The sequence below is a fragment of the Pimephales promelas genome, chromosome 14 (genome assembly GCF_988280905.1).
Source record: "Pimephales promelas chromosome 14, fPimPro1.hap1.1, whole genome shotgun sequence".
NCBI lineage: Eukaryota > Metazoa > Chordata > Actinopteri > Cypriniformes > Leuciscidae > Pimephales > Pimephales promelas.
In genome coordinates, this window is record NC_142782.1 from 6,470,535 (window position 1) to 6,485,274 (window position 14,740).

At 36.9% G+C, this 14,740-nt stretch overlaps 2 protein-coding genes across 2 annotated transcripts in view; one reads left to right on the plus strand and one right to left on the minus strand.

Moving 5' to 3' along the window:
* Positions 1-14,346, minus strand: part of ppih (peptidylprolyl isomerase H (cyclophilin H)) — a 32,363-nt gene extending 18,017 nt beyond the window's left edge. The window contains exon 1 of the mRNA XM_039683058.2: positions 14,117-14,346. Coding sequence (XP_039538992.1) covers positions 14,117-14,182 — 66 coding nt within the window. The 5' untranslated portion in view covers positions 14,183-14,346. The remainder of the gene's footprint in view (positions 1-14,116) is intronic.
* LOC120486895 (putative G protein-coupled receptor 160) lies at positions 1,350-8,963 on the plus strand. The gene is made up of 3 exons (XM_039683055.2): positions 1,350-1,671; positions 1,803-1,860; positions 7,316-8,963. Exon 3 carries the CDS (start codon positions 7,330-7,332, stop codon positions 8,392-8,394), a length of 1,065 nt encoding a protein of 354 aa, XP_039538989.2. The 5' UTR covers positions 1,350-1,671; positions 1,803-1,860; positions 7,316-7,329; the 3' UTR covers positions 8,395-8,963.
* Positions 14,347-14,740: the final 394 nt, after the last annotated feature.

A 14,740-nucleotide genomic window follows, 5' to 3' on the forward strand; every position in this document is an offset into this window, starting at 1 on the left:
TAGAACCTCTTTAGCCTCGCTTCGCCTGCCAATGTAGGAGGTTAGTAAATACCAGATTTTCAAAAACAGGTTTTTACATCTGAGAGGATTACAAGACCTTTTGCAAGCACAGCTGTTTTCATCACTGATGATAATCATAAATGTTTCTTGATCATCAAATTAGAGTGATTTCTGAAGGATCATGTGACACTGAAGATGAGTAATGATGCTGAAAATTCAGCTTTGATCACAGAAATAAATTACGCTTTCACATTTATTCACATAGAAGACATTTTCAGTGAAATTTCGTTTCTTGCTGACTTTAGCCATGTTCTTGCAGGTTTCTTTTGCCAAATTGGACTAATTAGCCTACAGCAGCAGTTCGCGCGAGTCTTGCAAACGAGCAGCAGGTAACGTTTAAGCTAATACAGAAAATTACATTTATCCTACCATGCTACTCTAAAAGTTGGGGCAGCATGCAAGTTATACTTAACTATCTATAATAAAAGTATAACTTGATTTCAGACGCATTTTGGGTGACAATGTCATTCTTTTTTTTTTTGTCCAAGGTCATAGCAAGTGTTATTAGCTTGGGGAAATACATCTAGTTAAATGAAATCTTAAGTCCATGTCCAACTCTAAATTGTAAGGAATTTATATCTTTTATTTCATAGTAACGCTTTACAATAAATATTACTGTATTTGTTCATTTTACAACTGTCAGGCTAATACGTTATGTCACAGTCAGTGCATTAACTAATGATAACAAATAAAACTTTTGATTTGAATATTTTAGTAAATGCTGAAATTAATATTAACTAAAATTAACCAATGCTGTAGAAGTGCAGTTTATTATTAGTTCATGTATTTAACTAATGAAACCTTATTGTAAAGTGTTACTGATTCGAGATAGCTAACACTTTCATACATATAATACATATATTCAATTTACATTAACAAAACTAAAAATTAATTTCCCATAATTACCTTCTGGATTCTCACTGTTTTGTTTGGTAAAGTAAATAATATTTAGCAATATTATCATCATTTACCTATTTTCATTTGATGTGTTATGCTTTAATTGGATCAACATATTTTATTAAAATGCCAAGGAAAGAAAGAATAAAAACAAAAACATTTTTAGTGCACTTTTTGGTCCCTCCTTAAAACATTGGTTTTAAAAAAAAACAATGCATCTCCTTCAAAGAATTCCTCGAGCTCTGGTCTCCACCCTTTCGTGGAAGAAAATCTAAGTCTCGACAGAAACGCAAAGATATCAAGTTGCATTACGAGTTGCGTTTCTTAAATTGCACAATCTCACGCAATTATCTAATTCCCGGCTCACATGTCATTTCATAATATAGATAGAGCATTAAGAAAAGCATAAACCAAAAAACACACTCAATCCTCACTTAAAGATGGTAATCTTCAGATGGATTGCAAAACCAGAAATGAGGGCTGTAAAAAAGGCAACACAACTTGCCATGTTGCTCAAAGTTCAGAAAGTCAGGACTGCCAATTGTCCAGGGAAAGAATGAATGTACCGGTAAATAGGTGTGGTTTAAAGAGTGTGCTCTGACATTTCATTTTCTCACCTAACAAGACTAGGTAACAGACTCAGTTAAAGATTCTCTTGCTAAGGATGGAGCTCATGAATGATTTTCAAGATCACTTCAACTACAATTTCAGAAGGTATTTAACTCTATTTACTATTTACTGCTGTCATTATATCACATGACTGCATGGAATAGATCTAGCTATTTGCAAAACTTGAAGAAAGTAACACTGCTTTTTTAAAAACATTTTTACGTTTTTCTTTTAAGGAATTACCTCTGTCCGTTTGTGAACTGAAGTGGCAGACCACAAAATCCTGCTTGTCAGGTTTGACCACAGGCTAAGGCATTTTCATATCACTCATCAGCACAGCAGTGTTCTAGTTTAACATTTACATTTCCCAGTTTTTTTTTTTTTTAAAGATTTACATCAATACATTTACTATTCAAAACATGTAGGCATTGGAAAACTGCTTTCAAAGTTAAGAAACTAGGCTAGTTATTAATATTTAATGTTAATATAAAAGTTTAGATTGTGGCAACCAACAGCGGCCCATGACTTATATATATTGGACTTATTTCCAACATATTGGAAACCCTTTATTATAACCACCTTGAATCATTAACAAAGAATCAAAATTGTATGACATTTTGTAACTATAAAAAATAATATATAATTAAATAATATTTCTTTGTAAATAATAAAAGTTCATATAAAATGTTATTAATATAACTTATGAGATGCATAAAATACTTTACATGTTGTAATCAGCTGGAAAATTGACATATTCATTAAAGGATAGTTCACTTTGAAATTCATTTTTGGTATGTTTTAGCCAGCGCAGTCTCTCTTATCAATGTTTATTGGGATGACCAAGACGCCATATAACTGTATTCTGAATATTGAAAGTGATGCACCAACACACAGCTTAACAGTGTTTGTGTCCAGACACAATAAACACTGATAACAGAGTATGCAATGGGAAAAAGGAAGGCTTCTATAAAGTAAATGCATTTAATTAGTGAAATATTAAACAAAATATAGTAACGCCCATATAGTCGAGCACACATCACATCAGCGGAAAGTTTGTAGTTCGGTCGGATGTGTCAATGGCAAAGAAAGTAAAAAGCGGTATGTATAGAGTGGTGCAGGAATGACATCACTTTGAAGGTCGAACGACATCACTTTGAAGGTCAAACCACAGAACAGTTAGCATTTTAGCACTTCCGGTTCCATCTTCTGAATTCGTGGGACCGTGGTGTAGTTCGTTTAAAGCCTACCTTTAGCCTTTTTAGGCTTCAAAATTCATAAAAGTTGCTTTCATCTGTGATAACTATATTGATGGGCAAAACGTGCAAGTATCATTAAAGAGCACCTATCATGGATTTTTGAAAATGACTGTTCATGTAGTGTGGAATATAGCTCTAAGGGAATGAAAACATCCCGCAAAGATTTATAACTGAAAGTGCACCGTATATAAAGTTATTGTCTTTCAAAAGTAAGAGTCGACTCTGAGTAGGGTTGGGTATCGTTTGAATTTAAACGATTCTGATTCCGATTCCGATTCCTTGTTTCGATTCCGGTTCCTAACGATTCTCGATTCCGATTCTTCTAAGAGGCAGGGTCAAAAAAGTTTAGCTAACCTTGCTAACCAACGGCCTTTCTGAAGGAAATAATCATTTCTGAAGGAAATACTCCTTCTGTAAAAATACTCCTTTTGTCACAAATTTTGCATTTTGCCGAGATTTTGTTATTTTTAGAAAAGTGAAGCCACACTTTGGATCGCCGACGTAAGGTACTCATGTTCGACTCGCGTGGTTATGCCAACACTTCTGGTAGACGCTTCTTCGTTGGTGTTGTTCAGCGGTTTCTTCTTCCGCTCGGCGGACTGTGAATATCGAAACTAGGAATCGAAATTTTAACTTTTGAACGATTCCGGGAAAAACGAAAAGTTAGTCCCGGTTCCAATCGACACTCGATTCTCGATACCCAACCCTAGCTCTGAGTCTATGAAATTAATTGTTTTTCAAACGAGTCATTAGCTGTTACATCGTGACGTAGATAGGTCATTGGCCGCTCCCAATAACTGCGCGCGTAGACTTGAATTGACGTCTAGAACACATTCAAATACTTCAGCTGAATCGCATCATGTCGAGAAGACGCTGTGTTCTACATTGCAAAGACAGTTCAGCCACTTGTTTCCATTGTCCAGGGATGAGCATGTGAAGAATCAGTTCATATTTGCAACGAGTAGTATTCGCAATCCAGTGTATGTGGATCAGGTTCGTCCTCCTCCGAATCACAATCTGTAAGTAATATTAATAATGTTTCCCGTTATGTTTTCTGTAACATGCACAATATAGTTATATTGTGTTGTGTGTGTTGTGTACACTCCGCGCAGCTTCTAAGCAGGGTAAAGTTAGTTTTGTTTTTGATATTCACCAAGCACTGCCCCTCAAAAGCCCCCGCAATGCGAGTTTCGCCGGGAAAGCACGCTCTTTACGGAGACGCGAGTAAGGGACCGTGTGGAAAGTGCACTTTTTCTGACACGTTTGTTCAAACACTGTATACAATTTTCAACACTTGACAAGCTATAATCCTGGTTATGGGCGTCAACAGTCTCTGCCTACGGTTTACCAATAACAACTGACTGGGTCATTTGACCAATCGCCGCAGATTCGCGTCACTCAAAGGAGGTGTTTGGGAAAATGAATCGTCGAACGAATCATTTGGGAGTTGTTGAGCAATTCAGGTAAAAATAAATACATATTATAAGACAAATAAAGTGTTTTTTATCCTTGCATGCACGTTAAACTGTTTTTTGGAACTCCTAAAACAAAAATAGGAACATTTCAAATGCTATGATATAGGGGCTCTTTAACTTTTGTTGGTCGGAGAGCTTGTTTTTAGAGATAATCCAAAAGCCTATGGGAAAACCCACCACTTTGTTAACGTTAACTGACTGTAAAGAGAGGAGAGAGAGCATGCTCTTGATTGCTGGCTGCTATGTAAATATGCCTCTCTTGGTGTGTAACAAAGACAGCGATACATGGGATTGGTCTTAAAGGGACAGCAGCTATTAAACCTGCTGCTGTGTTTTAATGTAGATCAACCAAAGGACAAATAAATAACTTTTGTAACTTTACAAAATTCCATCTATATTTAATTTGTACAGTGATAAATATGCAGTGCTATGGTCAAGTCACCTTCATTTATAGATTAAGATTTTTCAAAAAAGCTTCACTGTGAAAATGTTACAACAAAGTTTGTTTCTAGAAGAAAATTGTGCCATCGTCCACCTTAAGGCATATCAATAACATTGTAGAATATTAAATATCTCCTACACTTAGCACTGAGCCCTGCTGGAGCTCTAAACATGCACTGTATAGTAAATGAAAGATTAAATTTGATAGAGCAATAGAATGAACAGTGAAAATAACAGAAGCCCATTCAATACATTTTAGCAGGATTCATTAGTATGAAAATAACTGAAGGAAATATAGCCTATATTTGCTAAACAAATTAACATGATTAATATTCTTTTGGATTCTCTACCCAATATATTTAAAAATTACAAATGTGAAAATAACAGTGAAAATACATCGGATTCATTTTGGAAAAAAGTAGCATTGGTGCCTCCATACTTTTGCAGCTTTTTTTATCAGCGACATCATTTCTCTTCATAATCATTTCTGTTTGCTTCTCTGACTATTTCTGGACACTGCAAGTGATGTCAGGCCAATTCACAATGTTCTTTCCTGTGTTATTGCAGACTTTTTGCCGTCAGCATGTCACATTAACAAAAAAAGGTTTTATAGCTGCCTGTTTTAAACCATAGACCATATCTTATCGAGAGATCATGCTCTTATCGAGAGCACCACAAACAGCTCCATGTCTGCTCACTAGTACACCAAACATACAAGATGCAAATACCAATCATGCTGTCTATAGCTTAAATTCCCCCTGCAGTCAAATATTCTATCCCGTAAAACTCAACATTAAAATGGATTTTTTCCTGTGAAATAAAATAGCTTGAATGTAACTCTACAGCCTTGCTTCATTTAATACTCGTGGATATACATGACTACGTAAATGAGGCCCGCATCCACTCACTCATGCAGGGTCGTCTACAAGTCGATGTCTCAGAATAGTAATGTGTTTTATGAATCGCTTTCAACGACGTCAGACACATAACGGTAATTAATATGATTCGCTTTTGACTTGACTACATTATCAAACGTTAATAATGTGTTGCTAATGTTACATGAGTCGGAGGATAGCTGCCATCTAAAAGTCAGCATCCTAAGAAACGCTTTCAACAACTTAGAACGTCACTTCATGTAAGTGCGAGTCGTGTGCTTGCGTTTGATTCAGCGAGAACGAGGGCGAGGCCTTGATTTCGCGGCTTTACTTCCTGCTCGCGACTGTGAATGTCTGGTCCCGAAAACGTGTGCAGACTCAAGTTCCAAGATGTCAGCGCCATTTCGAGTCACTGGCGGCTTCAGTTCTCTGATGGAAAAGAGCGAAGGGGCGTCGTCCATCTTTTTTTACAGTCTAGGGTGTGCGCGCGTTTTTGATGCGTTGTTGGCTGTTTCAACAGATTGGCAAGCGCTCATTGCCTGCTAATCCCTGCGATTTGCACACGAGAACACCCTGACCTCTCGGCGAGCTCAACGGGCTTAAAATCATGTAGTGTGAACTAGGCTTAAGGGAGATCTGTTTTATTAAAGGGTTAGTTCACCCAAAAATAAAAATTAATTCATTAAGTACTCACCCCCATGCTGTTACAACCCCGTAAGACCTTCGTTCATCTTCGGAACACAAATAAAGATATTTTTGATTGAATCTGAGAGCTGGATCAGTCCTATATAGACTGCCTAAGGGACTGGCTCTTGACGGCCCATAAAGTCATTAAAGAAAAGGTTTAAATATTCCATGTGCCTACAGCGGCTCAATTATAAGTTTATCAAGCGACGAGACTACTTTTTGTGCGAAAAAAACATAAATAACGACTTTATTCCACTATTCCATTACTTTCTTATGGGCGCATGCGCGAGAACTGAGACGAGGACGTTCTCATTCGTCTACTTCTTGTTACCGCCTGCTCACCGCTTAGGAGTTTTACCGCCACCTACCGTATAAAATGATGATCCATATATAAGGCGCTCCGGATTATAAGGAACACTGTCGTTTTTTGAGAAGATTAAAGGCTTTTAAGTGCACCTTATAGAGCGGAAAATACGCAAATTGAAAAGCGTATGTACAGCGCGCATCTTCCTCTGCTTGTAAACAGAAAGTTTTGCGCTTCCAGCTATATCAGCACATCATCTTATACGGTAGGGGGCGGTAAAACTCCTAAGTGGTAAGCAGCCGGTAACAAGAAGTAGTCGAATGAGAACGTCCTCGTCTCAGTTCTCGCGCATGCGCCCATAAGGAAGTAATGGAATAGTGGAATAAAGTCATTATTTATGTTTTTTTCGCACAAAAAGTAGTCTCGTCGCTTGATAAACTTATAATTGAGCCGCTGTAGGCACATGGAATATTTAAACCTTTTCTTTAATGACTTTATGGGCCGTCAAGAGCCAGTCCCTTAGGCAGTCTATATAGGACTGATCCAGCTCTCAGATTCAATCAAAAATATCTTTCTTTGTGTTCCGAAGATGAACGAAGGTCTTACGGGGTTGGTACAGCATGGGGGTGAGTAATTAATGACTTAATTTTCATTTTGGGGTGAACTAACCCTTTAACTTTGACCATTCATTTGATTATTTTGTGTTTTCAGGGTGAACCGACCAAATGTGTAATATGAACTCATCGGCGATGATGGCTGTCATCTTGTCAAAGAGGATGAATGAGAACTTTCCCCATGATGAGACCCTGCAGTACCTGTTAATTCTGTGCACCAAAGTAGCTTTGAACACATTTGTTTTGTGTTTCTGGAGGCATAACATTCTCAAGTCACTCCTGGGGCTCTGCAGTGTCTCAATATACGTGGCAGACGTGCTGTTGGTCTGTGCGGTCTTCGGCGCATGGCTCTTTAAAGAACACCTATCCACCTCTACCTCCATGTGCTTCATCCTGGCTCATGGATCGGCCATCTACGCCCTGCTTCCTCTACTCATTCTCATCGCTGGGGCGTTTGACTACGCCAGCTACCCAAACCTAGACGTTAACCGTAGCTCTCGGAGCAGGCTTGTTGGTTACTGCATTACGGTTGTGTTTATGTGGGCATCAGCCTTTGTTTTCACCTACCACTACACAGACGCACAACCTAAAGAGATTTACAAGGACACGTCGACTGTCCTGGTGTGTCCCGTTTTCGGATCTAACGTAGTTAATCAATTTAGTATGCAGATATCTATTGCAGTGGGTCTCATACTTCTACTTGATTTTAAGAAACTGATCGGTTGGATCAGAAGAGCCAATACATTGGCAGAGCTGACAAACACAAAGTTCGTTCCTCATCAAGACTACACTCATATTCATTTTGGGGAACATGGAAAATCAGAAATTCAAGAAAGTTCCCCTCGTCTCTTTGTCAGTCTGACTCTAGGTTTTGCTGTGAACTGGATGCCCTACCTGTTGATGTGTTTGACATGTTACTTGGTGGGTTTTATGGTGCCATCTTATGCCAGTGTCAACCTTCTGTGGATAGCCTGTGCCAACAGTGCACTGGTTGGCATTGCCTTTTGGTTCAGAAGTGACAGGATTGGACCTTACAGCAAACTCCCAGATGACACTTGTATTTGGAACAGCTACTGGCACTTGAGCAAAGAAACAACAACTGTGGACAGTGGACACAAAGCTGCCTACAAGAGTAATTGTTCACAAGCCCACTTTACATATTTTCAAGAGATCTAGTCTAACAAGTTTCAAGCTCTTTAAACACATAAATCACTCTCACAACAACGTGTTGTTAAAATTCAAAAAAATGTAACCGCCCAACTGGTTATCAACAGAGTTTTACTTTCAACTGTTGTTTGGCAGTGTTTGAAAAGTTACATAAACTCAATATATAAATGATTATTATAAGCAGCAGAACTCAAACGGAAAGAGGTACAGGAGATTTGTCTATCAGGAGAGTTTCTATCATGCTATTTTTCTGAGTGTTAAAAGAGAGTAAATATAAATAAATTAAAGTGTTATATTATGTGTTTTTGCTCAGGATTTATACAGGAGGTGATCTGTTAGTGTTTAATGCTCGGGAATTTTTGGGGGGTACCATTGTGCTGAAGAGTAGAGCCTAAAGTTAGAACGAGGATTGGCCAAATAACATTAAGTCTATATGTCGTTTTATTTATAAAGCAACGGCTATGCAATTCAGCACAATCTATGCTAATTACTTTAGTACATGCAGTTGTATTTGTGCTATTGCTAATAGCAGTTAACAGTAAAAGAGTTGAGTTAAATTAAAGAATCTGATTCTTTAGAAGTATAGTTTAATAGTTGACTCAAATTGAATAAGTTCACAGTACTCATAAATATTAGTTTGGGCAATGGGCTCTATGCACGGCGTTATTTCCGGTGAAGCATTAGGGATGCTCGATAACTTCCGCCGATCATAGAGTCCAATGCAATACCGAGAACTTATATTGAATTTTATACTCCATGGTTATACTAATGAAACGTTAGTCACAAAAACAGATAAAACAGACACCCCTCGTTGTGTTTATGCTTCTTTTTAAAATTATATTAAATAAACATAACTATATATAAAATTACATCTAAACGTATGTACGTTTCGTTTCAAAGACGGGAGGACAGTAAATATTGAAGACTCTGCCATAATCCCGTTTTCTCCGGTTTTCCTCCGCTTTAATCTACACAACCGGAAATGGACGAGCATCCTTACGTCAAATGCGGAACTTATGCATGCATATAGCCCATTAGTTTCCTCAAATGGATTAAGTTACCTTTTCTTGTTGGGTTTTGCAGTGTGTATTAAATAAAGGAGTAAAGACATAGAAAATGTGCAGAGGTGGGTCCCCAGGAGCAGGATTGAAAACCACCGACTTCGTGTTCGTTATATTAGCAACATGTTAATGTAAATGGAAAAGGATGCTGATACTGTAGACAGCAAGGTTACTTTAAGATTTGGAGTTATAGAACGTAAATTTTTTGGAAAAATGTCAAGATTTCATGCAAGTTACAACATTGTGGACATTAATCTTTCCATTTTATTTTGGAATATATCAACCCTTCTTTCTTTTTTCACCTCCTTTCTTATCTGGGTATGCCTGTTTTCCACGAATACATCACACTACAGTTAACTGGGCTGCAATGTGTAAAAACATGTTAAATGTCCCTTAGCAACAAAAGTCCATTATTTTAAACTTTTTTTTATTTTTATTTTTTTATGGAGGGTTGAAATGAAGGAATGTAAAGCTTTTGGTTATATATATATATATATATATATATATATATATATATATATATATATATATATATATATATATATATATATATAAAACTGACATTATTTTTTAAGTGTGTGTTTTGTAGTACTTTCCATGGCAATAAAGTTGTAAAATCAGATATAACTTTTATTCACACTAAAATAATATTGTTTTATTGTTTACATATACTTTTGAAATCATGAGTATTTTAACATTAACTGATTGGCCCTATTTACTTGCATTGTATGTGCCTCACTGGAGATTTGTTTTTTGTTAGACAAAAATAAATATTTTTTTGTTTGAATCGAAATAAAGAATAAATTTTGTTTTGCTTCAGTTTTTTTAGATTTTAAAGAATATTTACTTGTCCTGGTCCATAATGTTTAAACAAAACAAGAACAGTGTGAGCGTGTGGCTAGGCATAACGGCAATAACCGCATCCGGTCTCGGCAATTCCGCATCCGAGTCGACCCCGGGATAAAATAGTCTGAATATAAACACTTATTATAGGCATACTGTAGTGATTCAGGATAAGTCAAAAACACGGTTTGGAAAATGGATTCATGATGTAGCCTACTCGTTCATTTTGAACATAAGTTACAGGCTGCAGCAGCTGATACAATGGCATTCTGTTGCGCAAGCGTCCACTCCAACATGACATCATGACTTTTGCGTAAACATACACGCCACTTTCGAGTCAAGTGGCGTGTTATCTCTATGCATTTTGAGCCATCCACGTGTATCCACGTGTATGTGTGTATGTCTACGCCATTAACGTCCGAGTGATTCCGTGTGTCTGTACACGCCGTCAAATGTCCGCGCGAAACGAAGCAAAATGTAGATCTACATCTGGGGAGCGATCTTTTTTTTTTCCTAGGATGGTAAGGGAACAGTCATAAATACCATTAACCCCAGTGACGGTTAGGTTTAGGGATGGGGTTGAGGTAAGTTATACATTTATATATACAGTAATAATGTTAAGTCAACGGCGTTCATAAACACGGTGAAAAGCGATTATGCGTCTTGATAGCACGCCAAAAATGGAAATACGAATTGGCGTGTCATACACACGCTACTTCATGAGATCAGTCTGTCCACTCGCACATATGCGACCACAAAAATTTTTAACTCGCACATTCTCAAAAAATGGTCGCAGTCTGGAACCCTGATGTTCTAGAACAGTACCACCCAAATGAGCCTGAAAGAGTACAAGGCCGCGCGGCACCGGCTGTGCACAAAGGCTATTTCTAAAAAAAAAAAAAAATTCCAATAATTAAATGTAATTCCAATTTTGCAAGGACAATCTGGCATTTCTAATCAGAGTTTTGTAGCCTGATCCCACCAGACTCTTGTATATTTCATTTGTACAGAGAGTCAGGCCTCGCTCCATTGACAAGCGTTAACTTCCTTGTAGGCGGGTACTCTGTTGAAGGATCTGCCCACAGTCCCTCTGGATCTGCCATAACCAATCGCTGACTACTCAAACCACTCAAACTAGCGCACAACATCAACGTCATCGTTCTCAGCCACTCCCTCTGTTCACTGATTGGACTGCTAAAAAATTGACCTGAGAAAACCAAAGAAAACATGACAATCCTAGACGTAGTATTGAAGGAAAATGAAAATTGAGCAGAAGAAAGTAGGAGCCTGGAGCCAGGCTTTGTGCAGTATAGAGTAACGCATATTGTTTGTCATTCTTGCGATCCACAGTGCATAGATGGATTTATAAACATAGTATCCTCTGTACTCCGTTTATAACTACTGTTGAAAGATGACAAAGTTGTAATCGAAATTATTCATACTCCATTGCAATTCAGGTTTATTGGCAAAATTTTCAGATGTTCAGCTATTTGCAATAAACAAATCAAACAAAAGTCATTTAAATAGGTCAACAACAAATGTTTCAAGTGGTTTCTCCAAATTTAAGTGAGAATGCAACTTTTAATGACTTCTGTAGTCTCAAAATTATTCGTTAGGATAAAAATCTTGGTATTGCCCACCCTTAATTACTATTGATTAAATAAAACGTCCTAACCACAAGTTTTAGACCTCACTGACAAGCATAAGCCAGTGGATGTCAATCATAAACAATTACTGTACCAATTTAATTGAAACAACATATTGTTCATTTTTACAATACTGTTGTTTGAGTCCAATCAAAATTATTCAACCGAAAAGAATTTGTAAAAATTCGTTTTTCTAAGGATCCAGAGATATTATAACACTTTAGTGGCATATTAAAAGTGATAATGTCAATATAATGTAATATTATATATTTATGTACTATATTATTCATAATTTAGCTGTGCCATAATTATTCAACATTGCTGTTTTTTAGGGATATGAAAATATTGGCCGATACCGAATAATTCTTTATATTTGAAAGCCGATAACCGATATATTGTCCGAAAAATCGAAATCCAAATTTTTAGATAATTTTTGAAAGCCTGATTACAAAAACAAAAGTCTCACAATTAAAAGCCCTAATTTTATGTAGCCTAGGCCTATATGACAGAACATTTTGCAATTTCTGCATTTTCCCTTTTTGAAGTGATACCAATCATATTTCAAGCAATTGAGATTCATCATGGCGAACATTGTGCATCTGAAGTGTCTCAGCTGAAGGAAATAATGCATTATTTATTATCAGCTTAAACATATTCAACCTCTATTCAACATTGCTGTTTTTTAGGGATGAAAATATTGGCCGATACCGATAATTGTGTATACTTGAAAGCCTTAATATATTAGTCAAATTGTCAAATGTGGCAGATAACGATAACGTTAAAAAGTAACATATCAGCCGATTACGATATGGTGGCCGACATATCATCGCGCCCACCTGACGCAAGGCCTCATGGGGCGTAGGAAACTTGTGGATAGGCCGATGTATGTAGATATGTGGTGGTGGTCGATATATTGTGCATCCCTAATTACTGGTGTGTCTCTTGAGACAAAACAATGGCACATACATTGGCAGACTACAAGAACACTAAACAAGCATTGACTTCATGCCCGGCGGACACCTCTTCAAACACCACTCTTGACCAAGAGAACACAAAAGGCTGACTTGAACATGCCAAAAGGGTTTGGATATGCCTGTGGAATTCTGGAAGAATATTTTATGGAGTGATGACCGATGAGACCAAACTGACATTTTTTGGACCCATTGATCAGCAGTTACGTCTAGCACCAAAAAAAAATGGTAGGCCTATGGTTTCTGATGAAAAGAACACCGTCTTTAGGGTCAAATATGGAGGTGGGTCAGTCTTGTTATTAGGTGCTTTGCTGCACCATGTGACCAGCAACATTATTTGAAGTACCAGGCCATTTTAGCAAAGATGATGCCTTCAGTGCATAAACAGAAGCTTCACTGGATGTTCTAGCAGGACAATGATCCCAAGTACACATCCAAATGTACCAAAATATATTTCAGGGATGGGACTTGGAATGTTCTTGTGTGGCCTGATCAGTCTCTAGATTTAAACCGCCTTAAAAAAAAGAATTGAAGAAAGCAGTCCAGCATGAAACCAAAGAATATCAGTGAGCTTGAAGCTTTTTGCCTAAGATTCCAGTAGAAAGGCCAAGGGGTCAGAAGCTTGGAAGGACTTCCAGGCAACATTTATTTGAGGTTGTAAAGAATAAAGGATTCTCCACAAAATTTTACTTTTGGGGGCCAATCTTAGAGCCAACTTGATTTGTTTCTTTTTCACTTAACTTCATGTTCTAATAAATCACTCAAATGTGTACATAAATAAACTTTCTATGATGGTATACTGATGCTGCAGTTAAATTCTTTTCAAACAATATTTTTCACAAAACCAGACTGTCTTGCCGTTCAGGGAGGTTCAATCATTTTGATTGCATATATAATATGTAATGAGCTCTAAAAATCAGTTCTTGTGTCAAGAAATTAGGAGCATCCTCAGCTGTCATATTGATGTTTCTGTAATCGTCCTAAGTAAAAAATAATAATATAATATATGTTTATATATACATAGACGTATTTATATATACATACATATATATATATATATATATATATATATATATATATATATATATATATATATATATATATATATATAGCGGTAGCGGACATGTTTAAAACCCGGCGCTAAGAAATGTAGCGTAAATTAACGTTAGCTGATCTGCTAATGAAGACAACGACGTAAATTCAAACTTACTTGCCCTCCAATGGTGACGTCGAAAAACACTATCGGGTTATTGGGATTTGAAGGCTGGACGTTCATGGCTATTTTCAGGCGTATATCACTCCAGACTGTAAAAATATTAACTAATCTTTCCCAATTTTCACACACATGACATGAGTTTACGATTCAAAAACGTTCACCCATGATGTCACTACGGCAAACAAGAGGACTTTCTACGGATACTACCGAGGGACAATTACGACTCAGAGAGCCGAATCCAGCATTCAATCGCATTTGGACCTCGGGATTATTCTTTTTTTTTTTTCAAGAGTTCCAAAAAAATTAAAAATTTGAAATATAATTAGATCCAGACCATTTTTAATAAAGGTTCAAATTACATAAATTAGTAGTAATTAATATTATTAGTACTGTCACTATGTACCACTACCAACACTACCCTGCCTTATTTAGGCTGTTACTGCCATCTCGTGTTCACACATAAAAGCAGCTGGGTTTACATCTGCTCCTAGAAGCTTTCTAAAACTAGTTTATTTGACTATATATAGTTGATTTGAAAACGTGAATTCATTGATAAATATAAGCCTTCAGAAACTTGGATAAGTCCTCGAAAGATATTGAAAGTTACAATAGTTTGTG

Excerpts from the sequence above, each read along its gene's own strand:
- LOC120486895 (XM_039683055.2), top strand. The coding sequence starts at position 7,330 with ATGTGTAATATGAACTCATCGGCGATGATGGCTGTCATCTTGTCAAAG.